We start from the raw sequence: 16,395 nt of genomic DNA on the forward strand, positions 1-16,395 counted from the left end.
CTCCGTTACGCTTATGAAGCAAATCCGCACAAACGTCGGCTTCTTGAGCAGCGGCCAAGAAAAACACTGCGGTCCACCCGAGTCCTGCCACAGGGATCAATTCCCACTTTTACTGTGAAATGCAAAAGCATGTTATGCTTGCTTTGAAGTTTCGTCTTACTTCTCGAGTTTGTGTGAGGATACGACTACGTTTCGTGGACCCAGAGGACACGGAAAGAAATATCACAGGGGTTTCATGTTATGTTCTTTGTATGCACTGAAACTATTGAGTTTTGTTTTGTTCAAAGAGGTCACACATGGTTACAGTAGTTCACAAAGTAAACCCTTTTTATAATTCAATCAAATTTCCCTCATTGATTACGCGGAAGATTAATGCAGAATTGTGCGCTATTGTTATTTTGTGACAATGGGAGGAGCACTCTCTGAATGTTCTGAACTCCTGTTCCCACACGTTGCCTGGGGGAGTTGTGGCGTAGCAGACGCTTGTGTGGCTGTAGCTCAACAGCTGAAGTTTTGTAGACTTCTTTAGACAGCAAACGCGTTGAGAGTGAATCAACACGAGTCTCTGATGGCAATTGAGCAAGAATCAATTCCATACAATTGATATGATTCTTAACAATGGCTTAAGCAATTATTATGCTCAAAAAAAAAAATGAAGCTCTACAGCACCCAAATTTAACAGGTGACCAAGGCACATCTGCAAAACTACAGTTGCTGGGAAGTATAAACAACATTTAGAAAAGAAAAATATTGACTACATTTTTTATAAAAAGTAAAAACCTAGAGCCAAGAAAATGTACCAAATGTGAAACAAATTTAACCGCATGGATAATAACTATAGGGAAAAAGAACAACAAAAACGTGCAATATCGAGTTGGGATGTTTCGTAACATCATGCCTAGAACGGTTAAGTGAAGCAGTTGAGCGTAATTGTGCTGAATGGCAAAAGAAACCTCGCTACTATAATTTGCTTGGCTGGAGCAGCAATAAAGATCTCCAAGGCACAACAATTTACCAACTTACCCACTGAACCTCTTGCGTGTCCTCCACTTTGGGCAACATCAGGGCGGGTGGCAGAACGTCGGCCTGGAGGACAACTTGCAGGTCAGCCTCAGCGAAACCACTGGACACCGAATTGACCCTCACGCACTTCTCTGTTCGGCCCAAGTTCAGTTCAGCCAACATCCTGGCGATGGTTTCCCTGGCCTCCGTCTAGAACGGCGGGGGGAAAAAGACGGAATTAGGACATGCGGCGTTGTGACCCATGCATCAAGAAGAGGAGCGACATCTGCACATTGACACACAACACAATAAAGCACATTGGACTTTGTTCTTCCAAAATAAACAATTGGGGGAAAACAGAGCAGGAGGGGAAGTGAGGGCGATAGATGGAGGGAAAAGAAAATCAAAGTGAGGGCCTGCAGTTCCAAATTCTATCAGTAACAAAGCATGTGCCACTCTATTTAAAACAGATGGCCGGGAATGAAAAAGGGGCGTCGGAATGGTGGGAATGACGTCCTGTTACTAAGAGGAGAAATGCGGTCTGAGTTAAATAACACACGGAAACGGAAGCTTCAAAATTGTCAGGTTTGATCAGACACCGGAGCTGTTGATGGACCATTTTGGCTTTGCAATAACACTACTCATTACATCGGAGGAAATGACTGACTTTAGGAGTCAGAATGCCGAAAAGCTTTTGAAAGCTAAAATCAGTTGTATGTGATCATGGGGAAGTTCGGCCGTTTACTGTATGTTAGCTACCGAGTCCCAACTACCATCAAATGCAATGCAGAAGCCTACTTTGGATATTATGAAAACTCGCCTAGACTCAATCAAATATGGTATCAAAGTATGTATATATATATATATTTCTAAAGGGGTCAGTGTTGGTGATCTCGGGCTGGCCTCAACAAACGACTAACACGTTAATGTTGGAACCTCTCATGGCACCGTCTTACCGTCACGCTCATGAGCCAGCCACCACCGCCGGCTTCATCTTTGTAATGTAAAACGGAAAGGCCATAATTCATGTTTTCATAAAAGTGCCAGGACGTCTGCTGTTGGTGGCGACTGCGGAAAACGGATTGGTGTGAACTTCTGTCTGACATCGATCACCGCACCAAATCAAACGTCGTTGGATCAAATAGAGCGAGGCGGGTCGAACGCTTTTCACTGTAACCGGAGACGGATCTCGCTGCACTTCTCTTCCTGAAAACAGAATGCCAAGAACGTCAGAAAAGATGGACAGCTAACTGAGCATTGCCTTTTTTTCTCTCTGTGTAAAGTAAGGATTATTATTCTACAAGACACCTTGACCCCTATGGGTTGTGCTACTCAGGGCTTGAATAAAGCCCTTTGAAAAGAAGGATTTTTACATTAATGGACAGCCATCCAACAAGTTGCTTGAAAGCCCCCTCCCCATATCAGCGGGTGCCCCACGGAGCGCCCTCCCCAACATCAGCTCCATCTCCTCTTTGATTCCCTCCATCATCTCCATCATTAGACGCTGACACGCAGGGAAGGCGAAGGCGGAGCCTCCCGACGCGAGCCAACGAGCGGCCCCTTAACGTGCATCCTCAACCTCGGGATCCCGTCGAGTCCGGCGTACGCTTGACGCAGCATGCGCACCGCCTTGTTGGCATCACATCCGACTAGAAAATGAACGCGGAGTTAAAGTTCAATGAGGAGGATCTTCTCCCTCTCTCGTGGATCTACTGGGAATTCCCGCCTTCCGGCTCTGGCAGACTCCATCGTTTCCGCTTTCCCACACGGTCACGAGTCCGGCATCACTACAATCTGAAATCAAACGGTCAACGGCAATTTCAAGAGGCTCGTAAACTCGCGATCCTGCGGTTCAAAGCCTTGAAGTCCTTTCACACTTCAGACAATACTGCTACCCCCAAATTATCGGAGTCACATTTTCTCTACATTTAACTATTGCGGAATCACAAAACTAATTGCAAAGTGTAGACTTTTGACCAGACCAAAAATAAACCTAATTTGAATCAGCACCTTAACTCCTGCAAATTCAAGTGCCACTAAGATTAATGGGATACTCACCAGGTAATATAACAAGATGTTTGTATATGTATAAGGATTGGAAGCAAAACAAAGGGAGTTCTAGCTCCATGCCTTCACAAAACGTTCATGGAAAACAGTACCAAAAAACATACTTGAAATAAAAGTGTAATCCAGCCAACCAGCATTGATGAAACTTATGAAATGAACTAATCTTCGGTGTCCAAACACCTCAGGGGAGTTGACTAACTGTCCTTCGACTTTAGTTAAATGTGACAGTTTCCCTTTGGTTGGTGTTCTAAATTGCCCTTTCATATTTATTTCATTATTACTTTCCTGCGAGTTCAGGCATCAGCTCTTCAGTCATTTCTAAACAATGAATTTGACTCCATTAGTTTGTAAACGTTTCCATATGCCACTAATGTGTTTGTACGCCATGTCCTGAGCACCTGAACACTGCACCTGCAGGTCGAGCCACGCAAGCTGTTCGCCCTGTAAGGCAGGTGCGATCCTTTCCGAACAAGCAATTACCTGATCATCTCCATCGCATGTTCATTAAAGTTCATTTGCTCACTTGGTCTGGTTTTGAACGGACATCACATTTTGAAAACACATTTCCTCTTGACACAACCATTTGTGCTTTTGAGGGCAACACGCTCAAGGCCCTTTTATTCAGAGAGCCCTGCTGCTTCTGGACATGCAATCGCACTTCCATACTTATCAGTTCTTCGAAAAGATCCAAATGTTTAACTCGCTGGTTGAATCACTGAGCTCCATAACGTAGATGATCAACTGGCATTGAGACTTAGAGCCAAGATGCTTTCCAATTTATTCCAATGACATCCTATTTAGGTTTCAACTGGTTATTTTTGTTGTTGTTGTTGTTGGGTTTTTTTTCCAAACGCTACATTTCGCACGCTCAATAGTTTGCGTTGCCCAGGTCCATATTTTGACGTGACATTCTGCACCCTATCCATGTCATTTTAAAGGCTGCATACAGAATGTGTATTTTTTTATTGTTGTTATTTTTTTCAAATGGATCGTGTTCTCGTGGCACGGTGAATGACTGGTTAGCACATCTGCCTCGCAGTTCTGAGGACCGCGGTTCAAATCCCGGCCCAGCCTGTGTGGAGTATGCATGCGCCAGGGTGGCTTTTGTCTGGGAACTCCGATTTCCTCCCGCATCCAAAAAAACATGCGCGGTAGGTTGATTGAAGACTCCAAACTGCCCGTAGGTGTGAATGTGAGTGCGACTGGTTGCGTCTGTGACCTGCGATTGGCTGGCGACCAGTTCAGGGTGTACCCCGCCTCTCGCCCGAAGATAGCTGGGATAGGCGCCAGCACACCCGTGACCCGCGTAAAGAGAAGCGCTACAGAAAATGGATGGATGGATGGTGTTCTATTCATCTTGCTTCCACATCTGTGCAACACCACCTAATGTACCGTCGGTCACGTTCTCTCGTCTTCCCGAGCCATCATCACTCCTCTGAAGTGAAGCGGGTGTGTTACAGAGGCGACACCAACCCCAGTAAGAACCTCGAAGTGGAACGGCATAACGGGAAAGAACATTACAGCGCTAACGTTTACAATCAATAAAGAGCTCCTGATTGATACGATCGAGCCAGGACTTCCCATTTGTGAGTCTTGGCAGCCTGATTGAGAATTTCCCTCAAGTCTCTTGGGCCTTTTTGGTGTCAAGCACACGTTTAAACCTGGAGGTAAACACACCCGCATACTTAAAACGCCAAATACAAACTAGTCCGTATTCATAAGCCAACAGACTAAATCAATATTTCCCAGGAGCTTGTCAAGAGTTTAGTCATTCGAGACCACTTCAAGGCAGAGCAGATCTTCCCGTGTCCTCAGGAATAACACACCAAGTACTCAACTGGGGTCATGTAGCAGTTGACAGTTGGCCGCATAATTTATGTTAAATTGAAAATCTCTGGTGTCAGACACCAGTTCACGCATAGGCCACAGCTCGTACAGTGACGGCACTGCCAACAGCAAAAAGGTAATAGCGCGTAATAATGTCATGCACTGAACATCTAATCTGCGCTCAGCTGCTCACGCCACAATGAGACAGATCTTCCTTTGCTTCACTGGCTCATAGGAAGACCAGCGGAAGGAAAAGCCACCAGTTTGCTGATTCAATGGCAATGCCAAGCCTGGGGCAACCAGGAAGTACAGTTTGATACATACATTTCTTTTTAAATTCACAGTTCCGAAGAGCAGTGGTTAGATGTTTAGAATTGTGGTTAGCACGTTGACCTCACAGTTGGGATCTGGCGTCCAAACTCCATTGGAACGTGTGTGGAGTTCACGGTTTCTCCTTGTACTCACTGTAAATTGACCACAAGCGTGAATTTATTTATTCTTTTAGCACTGCGACTGACTGGCAACCGGTCCAGGGTGTACCCCGCAAACGCTAATGAAGACAAGCAGTTTACAAACAAGATGGATGAATTATATAAGAGGGTACCAAATTATCCAATATCCCACTTTGTGCAAACCTCTTTTGTGGTACTGAATGCAGTAGAAGGACAGTATGATATTGTGAAGGAGGGCGGTAAATACCATGCTGTCATCATGCTGTTACATAGCAAAACCCCAAAAATGAAATCATTAAAAGAAAGACAACAGATTACATAGAAGATGACATTTACGCTGTTTGCGTTGCCTGTTTATGGACAATGTCTGCAGGCAGCAGCACTGCTCCATGTCACATATCATATCATCATCTTTATTAAATTACACAATGGCTATGATGTCGTACGATGGAAACAACCTACACATGCAGAAACGCAAACCTGATCAGGTTTTAACAGACTGAAATTGCACCGTTTGGTAGAAAATAGCTGAATGGGTAGAACAGGACACATTCCCGATCATTGATTGGCCAAAGAAATGTTAGATATAGAAATGATACCTAGGAACACCAAATGTGTCACTTTGTAAGAATACAGTGGCATACAACAGAACATGAAAACCCAGAAAATAATTGTACCAAAAAACAGTATGCATCATGTTTTGTTTAGGTTTCTCGTTCACTAAATTCACGAAACTAAACTAAACTCTTGCAACTCTCGGCTTGACATTTTGCAGTGTTTGAAAACTTAACATGATCGTTATTTCTTCACAGCCCTCACACAACTGAATAATGGATTGATCGGTTTCAAAGAGCATTGACAGGAGCACCAATTGAACAGCGCTTCTAATATGCGTCTCACAGGAGAATTGCGCCGCTGAAAGTTGCTTTCATTGACGCAATCACAAACCATTTGAAAGTTGACTGCCAAGCAGCGTCTGCTGTAAACTTGTTGGTGGCAAGCAGCCGGTGGGCTTCCGAAGCCTTTATTTCACGTGAAGGATCCGCACAACGATGAATAAGAAGGAAACAGGAAAAGTATAGTTTGTGTACTTGTGGTAAATTGTGTGTGTTCCTCTGGAGGCTCATGAGAGTGAGAGAGGTGCCCACCCCCGGGCCCCCACCGAGCCACGATGCCATCTGGAGAGGAAATCGAGTGTGAAGTACAGTATAGTTTGGGAGCAAGCGCCGTAGCAGTAGCTCAGCAGTTAGTTCATTAGCTCCAAATTTCCAAAGATTAGGAGAGAATCTCGAAGGCAGGGAACGCTGAGGGGGGCAGGGGGCAGAGGATGGAGGGACCCATGTGGGGAAGGGGGGCAGAGAGACACACGCCAGGGAGGGGAAAAGTGGACCGTAGGCCAACCAAGAGACCAGGGGGGAAGCATCTTAACCCCGAGGAGCCTGCGGCGGAGGAGGGATGAGTACAAGGGGGGCAAAAAAGACGGCGAGGAAAAGATGAGGACAGAGGGCAGGTGTAGCCGTCAGTTCCGCTCCAGGGTTTCAAGTCCCCCCGCTTCCTCCACCCCACTGATCATACAGATATGAAGATATGTGTACGAGTGTTCGAGCAGTCAGCCTTATCTCGGCTGCCTCCTCTCCCCTACGGCTCCGCGCTGACAGTTAGCAAGCTCTCCGCTGCTCTGACCCTTTGGTCCGTCTCTCATGCCCGCTTCCGAAGCAGCCGGCGCTACTGCCGAGATGGAGGGCGGACATTTTGGGAGTCAAAGTGGCAAGCAATTAATGGAAGCGCTCAGCAAGTTTTAAAGGTGAAGGTGGCTGGTTCATGAAAAGAATACATTAGAAGGTATAATTACCAGACCAGAAACTAATAAAGAAAAAGAACCTAAAGACCCTATCAAGTAGGGTTGGGAATGCCTGGCACGAGGCCGATGACATACATATCTAGATGCACAGGTTACGATTCGATTCAAAAACGATATCTTGAAGGGCGGAACGATACCATCATTCGATGCGATTCCATTTGGCGCAGAAACAATGCAATAGTTCACATTTGTGGATCGAGACAATCATGTAAATATAGACTAGAAAATGACATTTTTCCCAAACGTGTAAAAGACCACTGAGAATTGTTGCTTTATGGCACTGTAAAAAGATAAACAACATAATAGAGTATACATCCATATTTTCAAGTATTTAAATCGACCACAGCAATTTATTGTGTAGCCACAATAACCTGCACAAACAAACAATAGTTAAGAGCCAGGGTGTGGGGGTCTAGCGCGCGGTGCCATTCAAGCTAGGAACACCACTGTACACATGCAAATGCTGTTTTTGTTTTTTTAAACAATCCCACCGCTTGCTGAGCGCTGACTGACTTTTGGAACTTTAAGTCGTGATGACTAGCTTAGCTCGACTGGCGATTGGCTTCGGGACATAGCTGGCTGCGTGTCCTCTCGGTACTTTCTTTTTGGGCTCGCAAAGTACCAACACTGGAACGTATAAGTGGACTGAATGGGCTCGAGAAGCAGCATTGGTTTGCTGAGGTATTTCGCCCATGGGAATTGCAGCCACGTAGCCACCTTTGCCATATTGTCGGCATGTTTACAATCTGCGGCGCACATTTCGCCGCCGGCCCCGGGGTCGAAGGCGGACTTGAGATGAGGTACGTAACGTTACGTTGCATTGCAACTGCCGGGGGAAATGTTATAGTATTTGATGTTGACATAGTGACGCTACAGAGAAATGAAGTTAAACTAGTTGCGTCGGTAGTGCCCACCCACCACTGCGGTTTTCGGTTGTAAGCGTAAGCGTAACGTTACGTCCACGGCACACAGCGCGACAGCTCTCGCGCTTGTTTTAAAAGATGAAAACTGTAAAGCCTCAGGCCACCGATTCCCAGCCTCGGGATATCCGGTCCACAGCCCTACAACCGATGTATCGAAGGATTCCTGGCAGATTTGGTTTCGATGATGGAGTCTGCTACTCACGGTCGTATCTCTCGCCTTTACGGATGGATATCCGGTCGCGTCGGTTTATCGTTCCCAACGCTAATATAAAGTGTATTTGGAAATTTGCTTTTAAATATATTATACATGTTTGAACATAATTGCCGAAAACGTTTGAAGAGTATGAGAACTACGTCGTACTTCATTGTGGACCACTGCGGTTTTCCACATTTCTGGGGCGTGGCTAAAACGCAGCCCAGTTACATACTTGGACGAGTCGTCCCTCCCCCACCATATAAAAACGAGTGCCCTTCGTTCGCAACAGTGGTTAACTGGCGCAACTGCGAGTTACTTGTGCCCACCGCGCCCCAGCGACGTAGCCGAGAGCCTCTTTGCCGCACACGAAGCGATTAGCACCGCTCGTCTACCGGCGTTTTGAGGCTCCACATATCTATACTGTACAGTGGACCGAAAATCCAGACAATGGACGCCCATTATAATCGCATTGAAAAAACCTCTTTAAACCTTATGCCCCAAAAACAGTTTTGAATAAGCGGGGATAAGCCACCATTAAGCGTTTTTGGGGCTGGTTCCCCTGCCCAATAAATAAATAAATAAATAAATAACGAAATGTCAAAGAAATTGAAGAAAAAAAAAAAAAGGGAAAATAATTCAGCACATAGGCGAATCCGCGGGTATGCGGGGGTCCACTGTACTGTACTGCAGGGGTCACCAACATGGTGCCCCCCAGAATCACATGAACAGCCCGAAGGTCTAAAAAATAGCCCACTACTGATGGCACATTGTGATTTCCTAGGAATGCTGTAGAAGTGATCATTTGAAAATGTAAACACTTGCAGAGATTTATAGCAATAACGTTTTGCATATTGATATTTATCAGTTAGATCATTGTTGATAATTATTGCGAAAACTAATGAACATTATCGTCGCAAAAATGAATATCAATAATTATGAATAATAATATTCAATTAAAGGTAGTATGAGCACATTTCCTATTTCATATTAAGTGTGCGGCCCTTCACAATTATTAGCACTCAAGAAGGCGCTGTGGGTTTCAAAAAGGTTGCTAATCCCCGCAGTCGCCAAATCATGGCGCGACTGTCACGGAAGAAGCGGGTAAAGAACTAAGTGAGGAAACGGGAATGGCCGCATTCCTGCGGAGCAAATCTGCGACAGCTCGGAGCTGTCAGTCACGCTGGCCGCCGTCTTATTGTCTTCGTCTAACTACAGGAACGGCCCGCAGCCATATCAATCATCTTTATTATCGTGACTTACAAACCTTTGTTAGCTGACTTTATTCTCTGTGTTTACCCGGGCCCGCTCTTTATCCGGCTCTCCGATCACAATTTCATGGACAGTTCAGCCGGGCCAATGGGGAGGCGGCGTGGGCGGGAGGAGAATGCTTTTAACCTGCTGCATCTGCTGCTTTCCCGCTGCTCGCCCAGTGGGACGTGGTCACCTTGCTTTAAAGGAGGCCTGGGAGGGGGGCACCGCTGCCTTTATGCCACCATAATAGGGAGAAATCTGCTTGTTTTAAACATCTTACTTCGGTAGTTTGCCTTTAAGGGATTAAGGGTGAAAGCACCTGTCGGCCGAAGAATTTGAATTTAGGCCAAAAGCAAAATTGAACCCCGTTACTGAAATCCAACTTGTGCAGAGGACTGAATTCTTTTCATTCCGATTAATGCATGTCGCTATTAAGGATAACGTGAACAAACGTTCTAAAGCTGCACCTTTATCCAGATCTGTAGCAACATTTCAAGGACTTCTCCTTGGCTCGTGCGCCACCCTTTCACGCATTACACATTTTGTACCGTATATTTTACGACGGTATGTCTTTATGTTTTCATTTGGGGGAATGTTTAGCTGTCCACAAAATCATTTTCAAAGATGCCTGCCGCCTTTGAGCTGGCAGCCTGTTACAAGAACACCAATCATTTTTCTCTTTCATTTGTACTTTTCCACCCTTTTCTGTCATGACATGTTCATCATCCGTCGTGGACGAAATTCAGCGTTTTTGTCCGTGACATCGGCGAGTATCGGCGTTCGTTATTTGATGAGGATTTTGCGTCAGCGTATTTATTTCCACGCTGTCGGGACCGGGATGTGAAATTCAATAACTGACACTCACTTCTCCCGCCCTGTTGTGTTGGAAGCAAATGTTTGGAAAACAGCACAGCAGTTGCTGGTGCCGGCGTTGTAGCGCGGGATCCTGCGTCACAAAATCCCACCTTCACTGATTTTGCTCTCCTGTCACCTATGATGAGGCAATGTTGCTGAGTAAATGTTTGTCAACACCGTGCAAACTGGCCGACAGTTTTTTGTGTGTAATCCTACGAAGAAACAAACTGTCGAAAACACCTTTGGCGGCGGAGGTGATTTGGGATCGCTGCCATGGGCGGTGCGGGTCAGGCGGTAGAGTGGTCATCTCGCAACCCGATCGACGGTTGCGTGTTCGACCCTCAGCCCTTGTGGCCATGTCCGAGTGTCCTTGAGCAAAACACTGAACCCCGAGTTGCTCCCGATGTTGCGTCATCAGTACGTGAACGAGGGGACGGAGTACCTTCAAGGTAGGAAAGCGCCAGACAAGTGAAAGCCGCTTAACCTTTTTGTTGAGGGCGACGCCATCCTCGCAGTCCAGTACGGCGCAGTCGACGTCCAGGGTGGCCAGTTTCCGCAGCTTTCGCTCATCGTTGCCAGGGCAGTAGAGCACGGCTCTGCGGGGTACGTAGGGCGGCGAGGCGCCCGCGGCGTCATGGTGGTGACGCCATCCCTGGGCATACGACCTCAGCCGGACGGCCTCCCTGTTAACACCAATATAGATGAGCACACAAATACACAGTAATTCACATATTTCTCGCATAAATTACAAGACCTTATACAGTCTGAATGCAGGGTTAAGGACATTGAATAATTAAAGGTTGTTGTTGCTTTCATCTTCATAATATAAAGAGCTTTAATGCTAAACATGGCGACTACAGCGAAAGTCTGCAGATATATATATTTATTTATTTGAGTTCTATTTGCCCTTCAGCTGCTCATTGGAGTGGAGGGGAGATATAAGCGATGATGACCTGGGCTTTAGTTTTCTTTTGTTGAAGACAAACTCACCCAAACACTCAGCCACTCATATGCTAATGAGGCCACAGTGCTGGCGGTCCGGGGGAGTTGGCGGGGGCTCGTTGTGTCACCGAGTGGAGCACAGAACGAATTGGGTGGCTACGAGTGGAAACATTTACTCTCCTATGCCACTCCACCCACAACAACAAGTGGTTTATACAAATACTTTCGGTCTGTGAAACACACCCCATTTGCATGACTAATTGAAATACAACAACAAATAAAAATAGATAAGATAGAGCAAGTGGACATTATCTTGGTCATTTCTGACGTTCATTATGTCAAACATAAACAGACGACATACAGTACATTCTTGATTCAAGCTTTTCAATGTTTGATTAGCCAGGCGAAACACATTCATGTGCAGTATTTAATAAGGTTTTATCTTAAGGTTTAAGGATGTGAAACGTAAGACGTTATGAGGAGACTTCCATCAAATTGAAGACTTATCATTTACTCAATATGCCCAATGCAGGCTCAATCTTAAATCACCCCAAAAATAAGATTTTTTTTCAATTATTATTATTATTTTTTTATACACTACATGCAAACATTTGCAAAAGAAATATCCTGTGTGAGATGGTGCAGGAATACTGTTCTATGAGCCCATGTAAACATTACAGCTCTTAACTAAAAAAAGGATTAAACTGTCATTTTTTCATGCTCTCTTATCTGACATTTTTGTTTTGGATGTTTTGAGTTTTGGAGTCTGAAAACGCAAACTCAAAGTTTTTAAATCATAACGTTACCGTTTTCATGTAAACATGGTTGTATCTAAAAAAAAAATAATAATACACATGTACGTACGTGCCTGGGTATTTGCATTTATATGAAAGCCAAACAATAATGGCGGAACAAGGCGCTGTTGAGATTTAAAAAGTTCACATTGACTTAATAGCTAATAGTCATATTATTTCAGTTTTCACTGACATTTATGAGTTTCAGTATTATTACTATTACTGTATGTTAAACACGTGCGTAATGTTTCGTGACATCACCAACTACAGGCCCAGTAAACAGATTACAGCCTTTTCAGACATTTTTACATTGTTGCTCGGTATGATAAAGAATCAATGAAGAAATGCTTGAAAATTTAATTCACCCCAACGTCACGGCCAGTCTGACAAATCTTGGCAAATGCAGGAGGGAAAATGCTGACTTGGAAAAATAACAGTGACAATATTCAATTTGTGTGTTTTGCTACCTTGAAAATGCCGTGTTTGACATACGGCCATCCTAAAAGCTAATTGTTTAGCTCCAGATACATATAATTACAGAGACAACCCTTATCTCTTACCGCTAAATCTGACTAAGAAGGATCATATTGTTGGTGGATTACGGCAGTGTCCTTCTGTGAGACGGCTACAAAAGGAGGATGAAGGGCTTTTCTTTTCTAGTTTTCACAAAAAGGGCAGAATTATTCTCCTCATCACTTGTCTTTTGCTTTCTAAAAGGGAGATACAATCACTTCAACGGCCACTTAATCCTATCAACAACGCATCCACGTGTCCTCCAGGTCAGATTAGAGGCAGCACTGCCTCTAATCTGCTTGTGATTTTTGTAGTAGCAGTTCCACTGAATTAGGCTGATTCTTGCATACATGGCATAAGCATTTGGACTGCGAATAGTATTCAATAAACACAAAACAAAACAAAAAAAAGGGTCAAGAGTGGGTGGGTAGATACAGTAGTAGATGAAATATATACAGAGGAACCTCTAAAATGTATTATCCTATGCTATAAAACCCCAATTCCAATGAAGTTGGGATGTTGTGATAAACAAATAAAAACAGAATACAATGATTTGCAAATCATGTTCAACCTATATTTAATTGAATATACTACAAAGATAAGATATTTAATGTTCAAACTGATAAACTTGATTGTTTTTAGCACATAATCATTAACTTACACTTTTATGGCTGCAACACGTTCCAAAAAAGCTGGGACAGCGTCATGTTTACCATTGTGTTACATCACCTTTTCTTTGAACAACATTCAATAAACGTTTGGGAACTGAGGACACCAATTGTTGAAGTTTTGTAGGTGGAATTCTTTCCCATTCTCGCTCGATGTACAGCTTCTGCCGTTCAACAGTTCGGGGTCTCCGTTGTCGTATTTTACACTTCATAATGCGCCACACATTTTCAATGGCAGACAGGTGTGGACTGCAGGCAGGCCAGTCTAGTACCCGCACTCTTTTAATACGAAGCCACGCTGTTGTAACACATGCAGAATGTGGTTTGGCATTGTCTTGCTGAAATAAGAAGGGGTATCCATGAAAATGATGTTGCTTGGATGGCAGCATATGTTTCTCCAAAACCTGCATGTACCTTTCAGCAATAATGGTGCCTTCACAGATGTGTAAGACACCCATGTCATTGGCACTAACACAGCCCCATACCATCACAGATGCTGGCTTTTGACTTATGCGTCCATAACAGTCCGGATGGTTCTTTTCCTCTTTGGCCCGGACGACACGACGTCCACAATTTCCAAAAACAATTTGAAATGCGGACTCGTCGGACCGCAGAACACTTTTCCACTTTGCAACAGTCCATCTTCGATGAGCTCGGGCCCAGAGAAGCCGGCGACGTTTCTGGTTGTTGTTGATGAATGGCTTTTGCGTTGGATAGTAGAGTTTCAAGTTGCACTTACGGATGTAGCGCCGAACTGTATTTACTGACATTGGTTTTCTGATGTGTTCCTGAGCCCACGCGGTGATATCCTTTACACATTGATGTCGGTTTTTGATGCAGTGCCGCCTGAGGGATCGAAGATCACGGGCATTCGATGTTGGTTTTCGGCCTTGCCGCTTACATGCAGTGATTTCTCCAGATTCTCGGAACCTTTTGATGATATTGTGGACCGTAGACGATGAAATCCCTAAATTATTTGCAATTGTATGTTGAGGAACATTGTCCTTCAACTGTTGGACTATTTTCTCCCGCACTTGTTCACAAAGAGGTGAACCTCGCCCCATCTTTGCTTGTGAATGACTGAGCAATTCAGGGAAGCTCCTTTTCTACCCAATCATGGCACCCACCTGTTCCCCATGAGCCTGTTCACCTGTGGGATGTTTCAAACACGTGTTTGATGAGCATTCCTCAACTTTCTCAGTCTTTTTTGCCACCCGTCCCATCTTTTTGGGAACGTGCTGTACCCATAAAATTCTAAGTTAATGATTATTTGCTAAAAACAATCAAGTTGATCAGTTTGAACATGAAATATCTTGTCTTTTTTAGTGTATTCAATTAAATATAGGTTGAACATGATTTGCAAATCATTGTATTCTGTTTTTATTTATGTTGAACACAACGTCCCAACTTCATTGGAATTGGGGGTTGTTGATTAAAGACAATCATGAATAGGATTATATGTTTGTTTTTAAGAAAACAAACACACACAAAAAACATTCGCTTACTTCTAAATATTGAGCAGAATCTCAATTACTTTTAGTTGCAATTGCCAACATCTGGCTAACGACCTTCAATTATTATTAGCTGATCTGAACGCATCTGTTTTACATGTTAAAACCAGTCGCCAACATGCCATAGGGGACCACATTAACAATGTATTTCCCTTCCAGTCATGTTTCCGGTTTTTACATGAAAGCTTATGATAACACAGGCAGCTGTAAAGTACTGGGACACGGCCACAGCAGCGGCGTTTACTGGTCTGAGATCAGAAGTGAGTGCGTGTTTGCGGCTTTATATGGTGCTGGTTCTCATTAGCAGAGCGGCGGCGGCGGCGGCGGCGGACGCAGGCAAGGACAGGCGCAAATGTCTCCTCCTTTTTTGTTGCAAGGGTGAAATTACTGAATATCTTTTGGAAACGTGTTCGTCCTTCTTGTTACGCGGTTCAGGGAAACAAAGCACAACAGCAGCAGACAACCAGAATAATGAATTTAAGAGACTGTTCCATAATCTTTATGTATATATAAATATTTTAGTGACTATGTCAAGATTTGGAGCAATAACTACATAAATTCAGTCAGTTCACTTATAACTCTACAAAAAAGGGCCATAAGGATCATCCACAATATTCACCAACTAAATCATAATCACAACTCTACTTGCGGTCAAAATGATTAAAATTGGTAGATATGGTTAAACTCCAAAAAGCACGAATCATGTACAAAGTTGAAAAACAAAACGTTCAGAAAATCTTTTGCGATAGAGAGGGGCGTTTATGAATTAAGGAGGAACTAGAAGTTCAAAATGAACAGAATCTTCACCTTCTTTCATTCTGTGGAGTGAGACAGTGGAACAGTTTAGGCCAGGGGTGGCCAACTAGTCAGAGACTAAGCCACTTTTTTATTTTTTTTTCTGTGTTACTGCAAAGAGCCACATCATACACATGGGTACACATGAACATCATCTTTTAATCATGTATGCACGCATACACAGACCTCTGCTCAGCCAGATCTAATGAAAATAACCACACCAACATGATAATATCAGTAATTTTCAACAGTTAACATTGTGTGCACTGTCTCACACACACGAACTCTCAGTTCATTTTTGACGCATGTCATGTGACAGCTCCTGAAGAGCCGCATGAAACTAGTTAAAGAGCCGCATGAGGCTCGCGAGCCGCGGGTTGGCCACCCCTGGTTTAGGCGAATCAATTTCAAACGAAATATGAAAATGACACTTTCTCAGGACACGCACATGAAACGCAGGTGTGACAGGCAGACACAAGAGGTTCACAGGAGGCTTACTGATTATCTATGTTTACGATTATTTGGTACCAGCCTATGTTGTGTTTTTATTATTGTTAGATCTCTCTTCTATGTGGATTTTAAATTATGGTATACTGTGTATATATCTTGTATTATTACTATTTTGTTGCGCATTGTTAATATTACTTTTAGTATTATTATCATGAAATGAGAATAGCTATATGAATGAACACAAAATGGACGAGGGGTGGGATTTTATAAATCCAGACTTCTCGCTCC

General features: G+C 43.9%; 1 protein-coding gene across 1 annotated transcript in view; it reads right to left on the minus strand.

The window, feature by feature from the left end:
* The window catches only part of clybl (citrate lyase beta like), a 56,525-nt gene that overhangs the window by 14,669 nt on the left and 25,461 nt on the right, over positions 1-16,395 (minus strand). Inside the window, exons 2-3 of the mRNA XM_061692143.1 lie at positions 10,919-11,117; positions 1,024-1,212 (exon numbers count right to left, since the gene is read on the minus strand). Coding sequence (XP_061548127.1) covers positions 1,024-1,212; positions 10,919-11,117 — 388 coding nt within the window. The remainder of the gene's footprint in view (positions 1-1,023; positions 1,213-10,918; positions 11,118-16,395) is intronic.

Source organism: Phycodurus eques, chromosome 12 (assembly GCF_024500275.1).
Source record: "Phycodurus eques isolate BA_2022a chromosome 12, UOR_Pequ_1.1, whole genome shotgun sequence".
Lineage (NCBI taxonomy): Eukaryota > Metazoa > Chordata > Actinopteri > Syngnathiformes > Syngnathidae > Phycodurus > Phycodurus eques.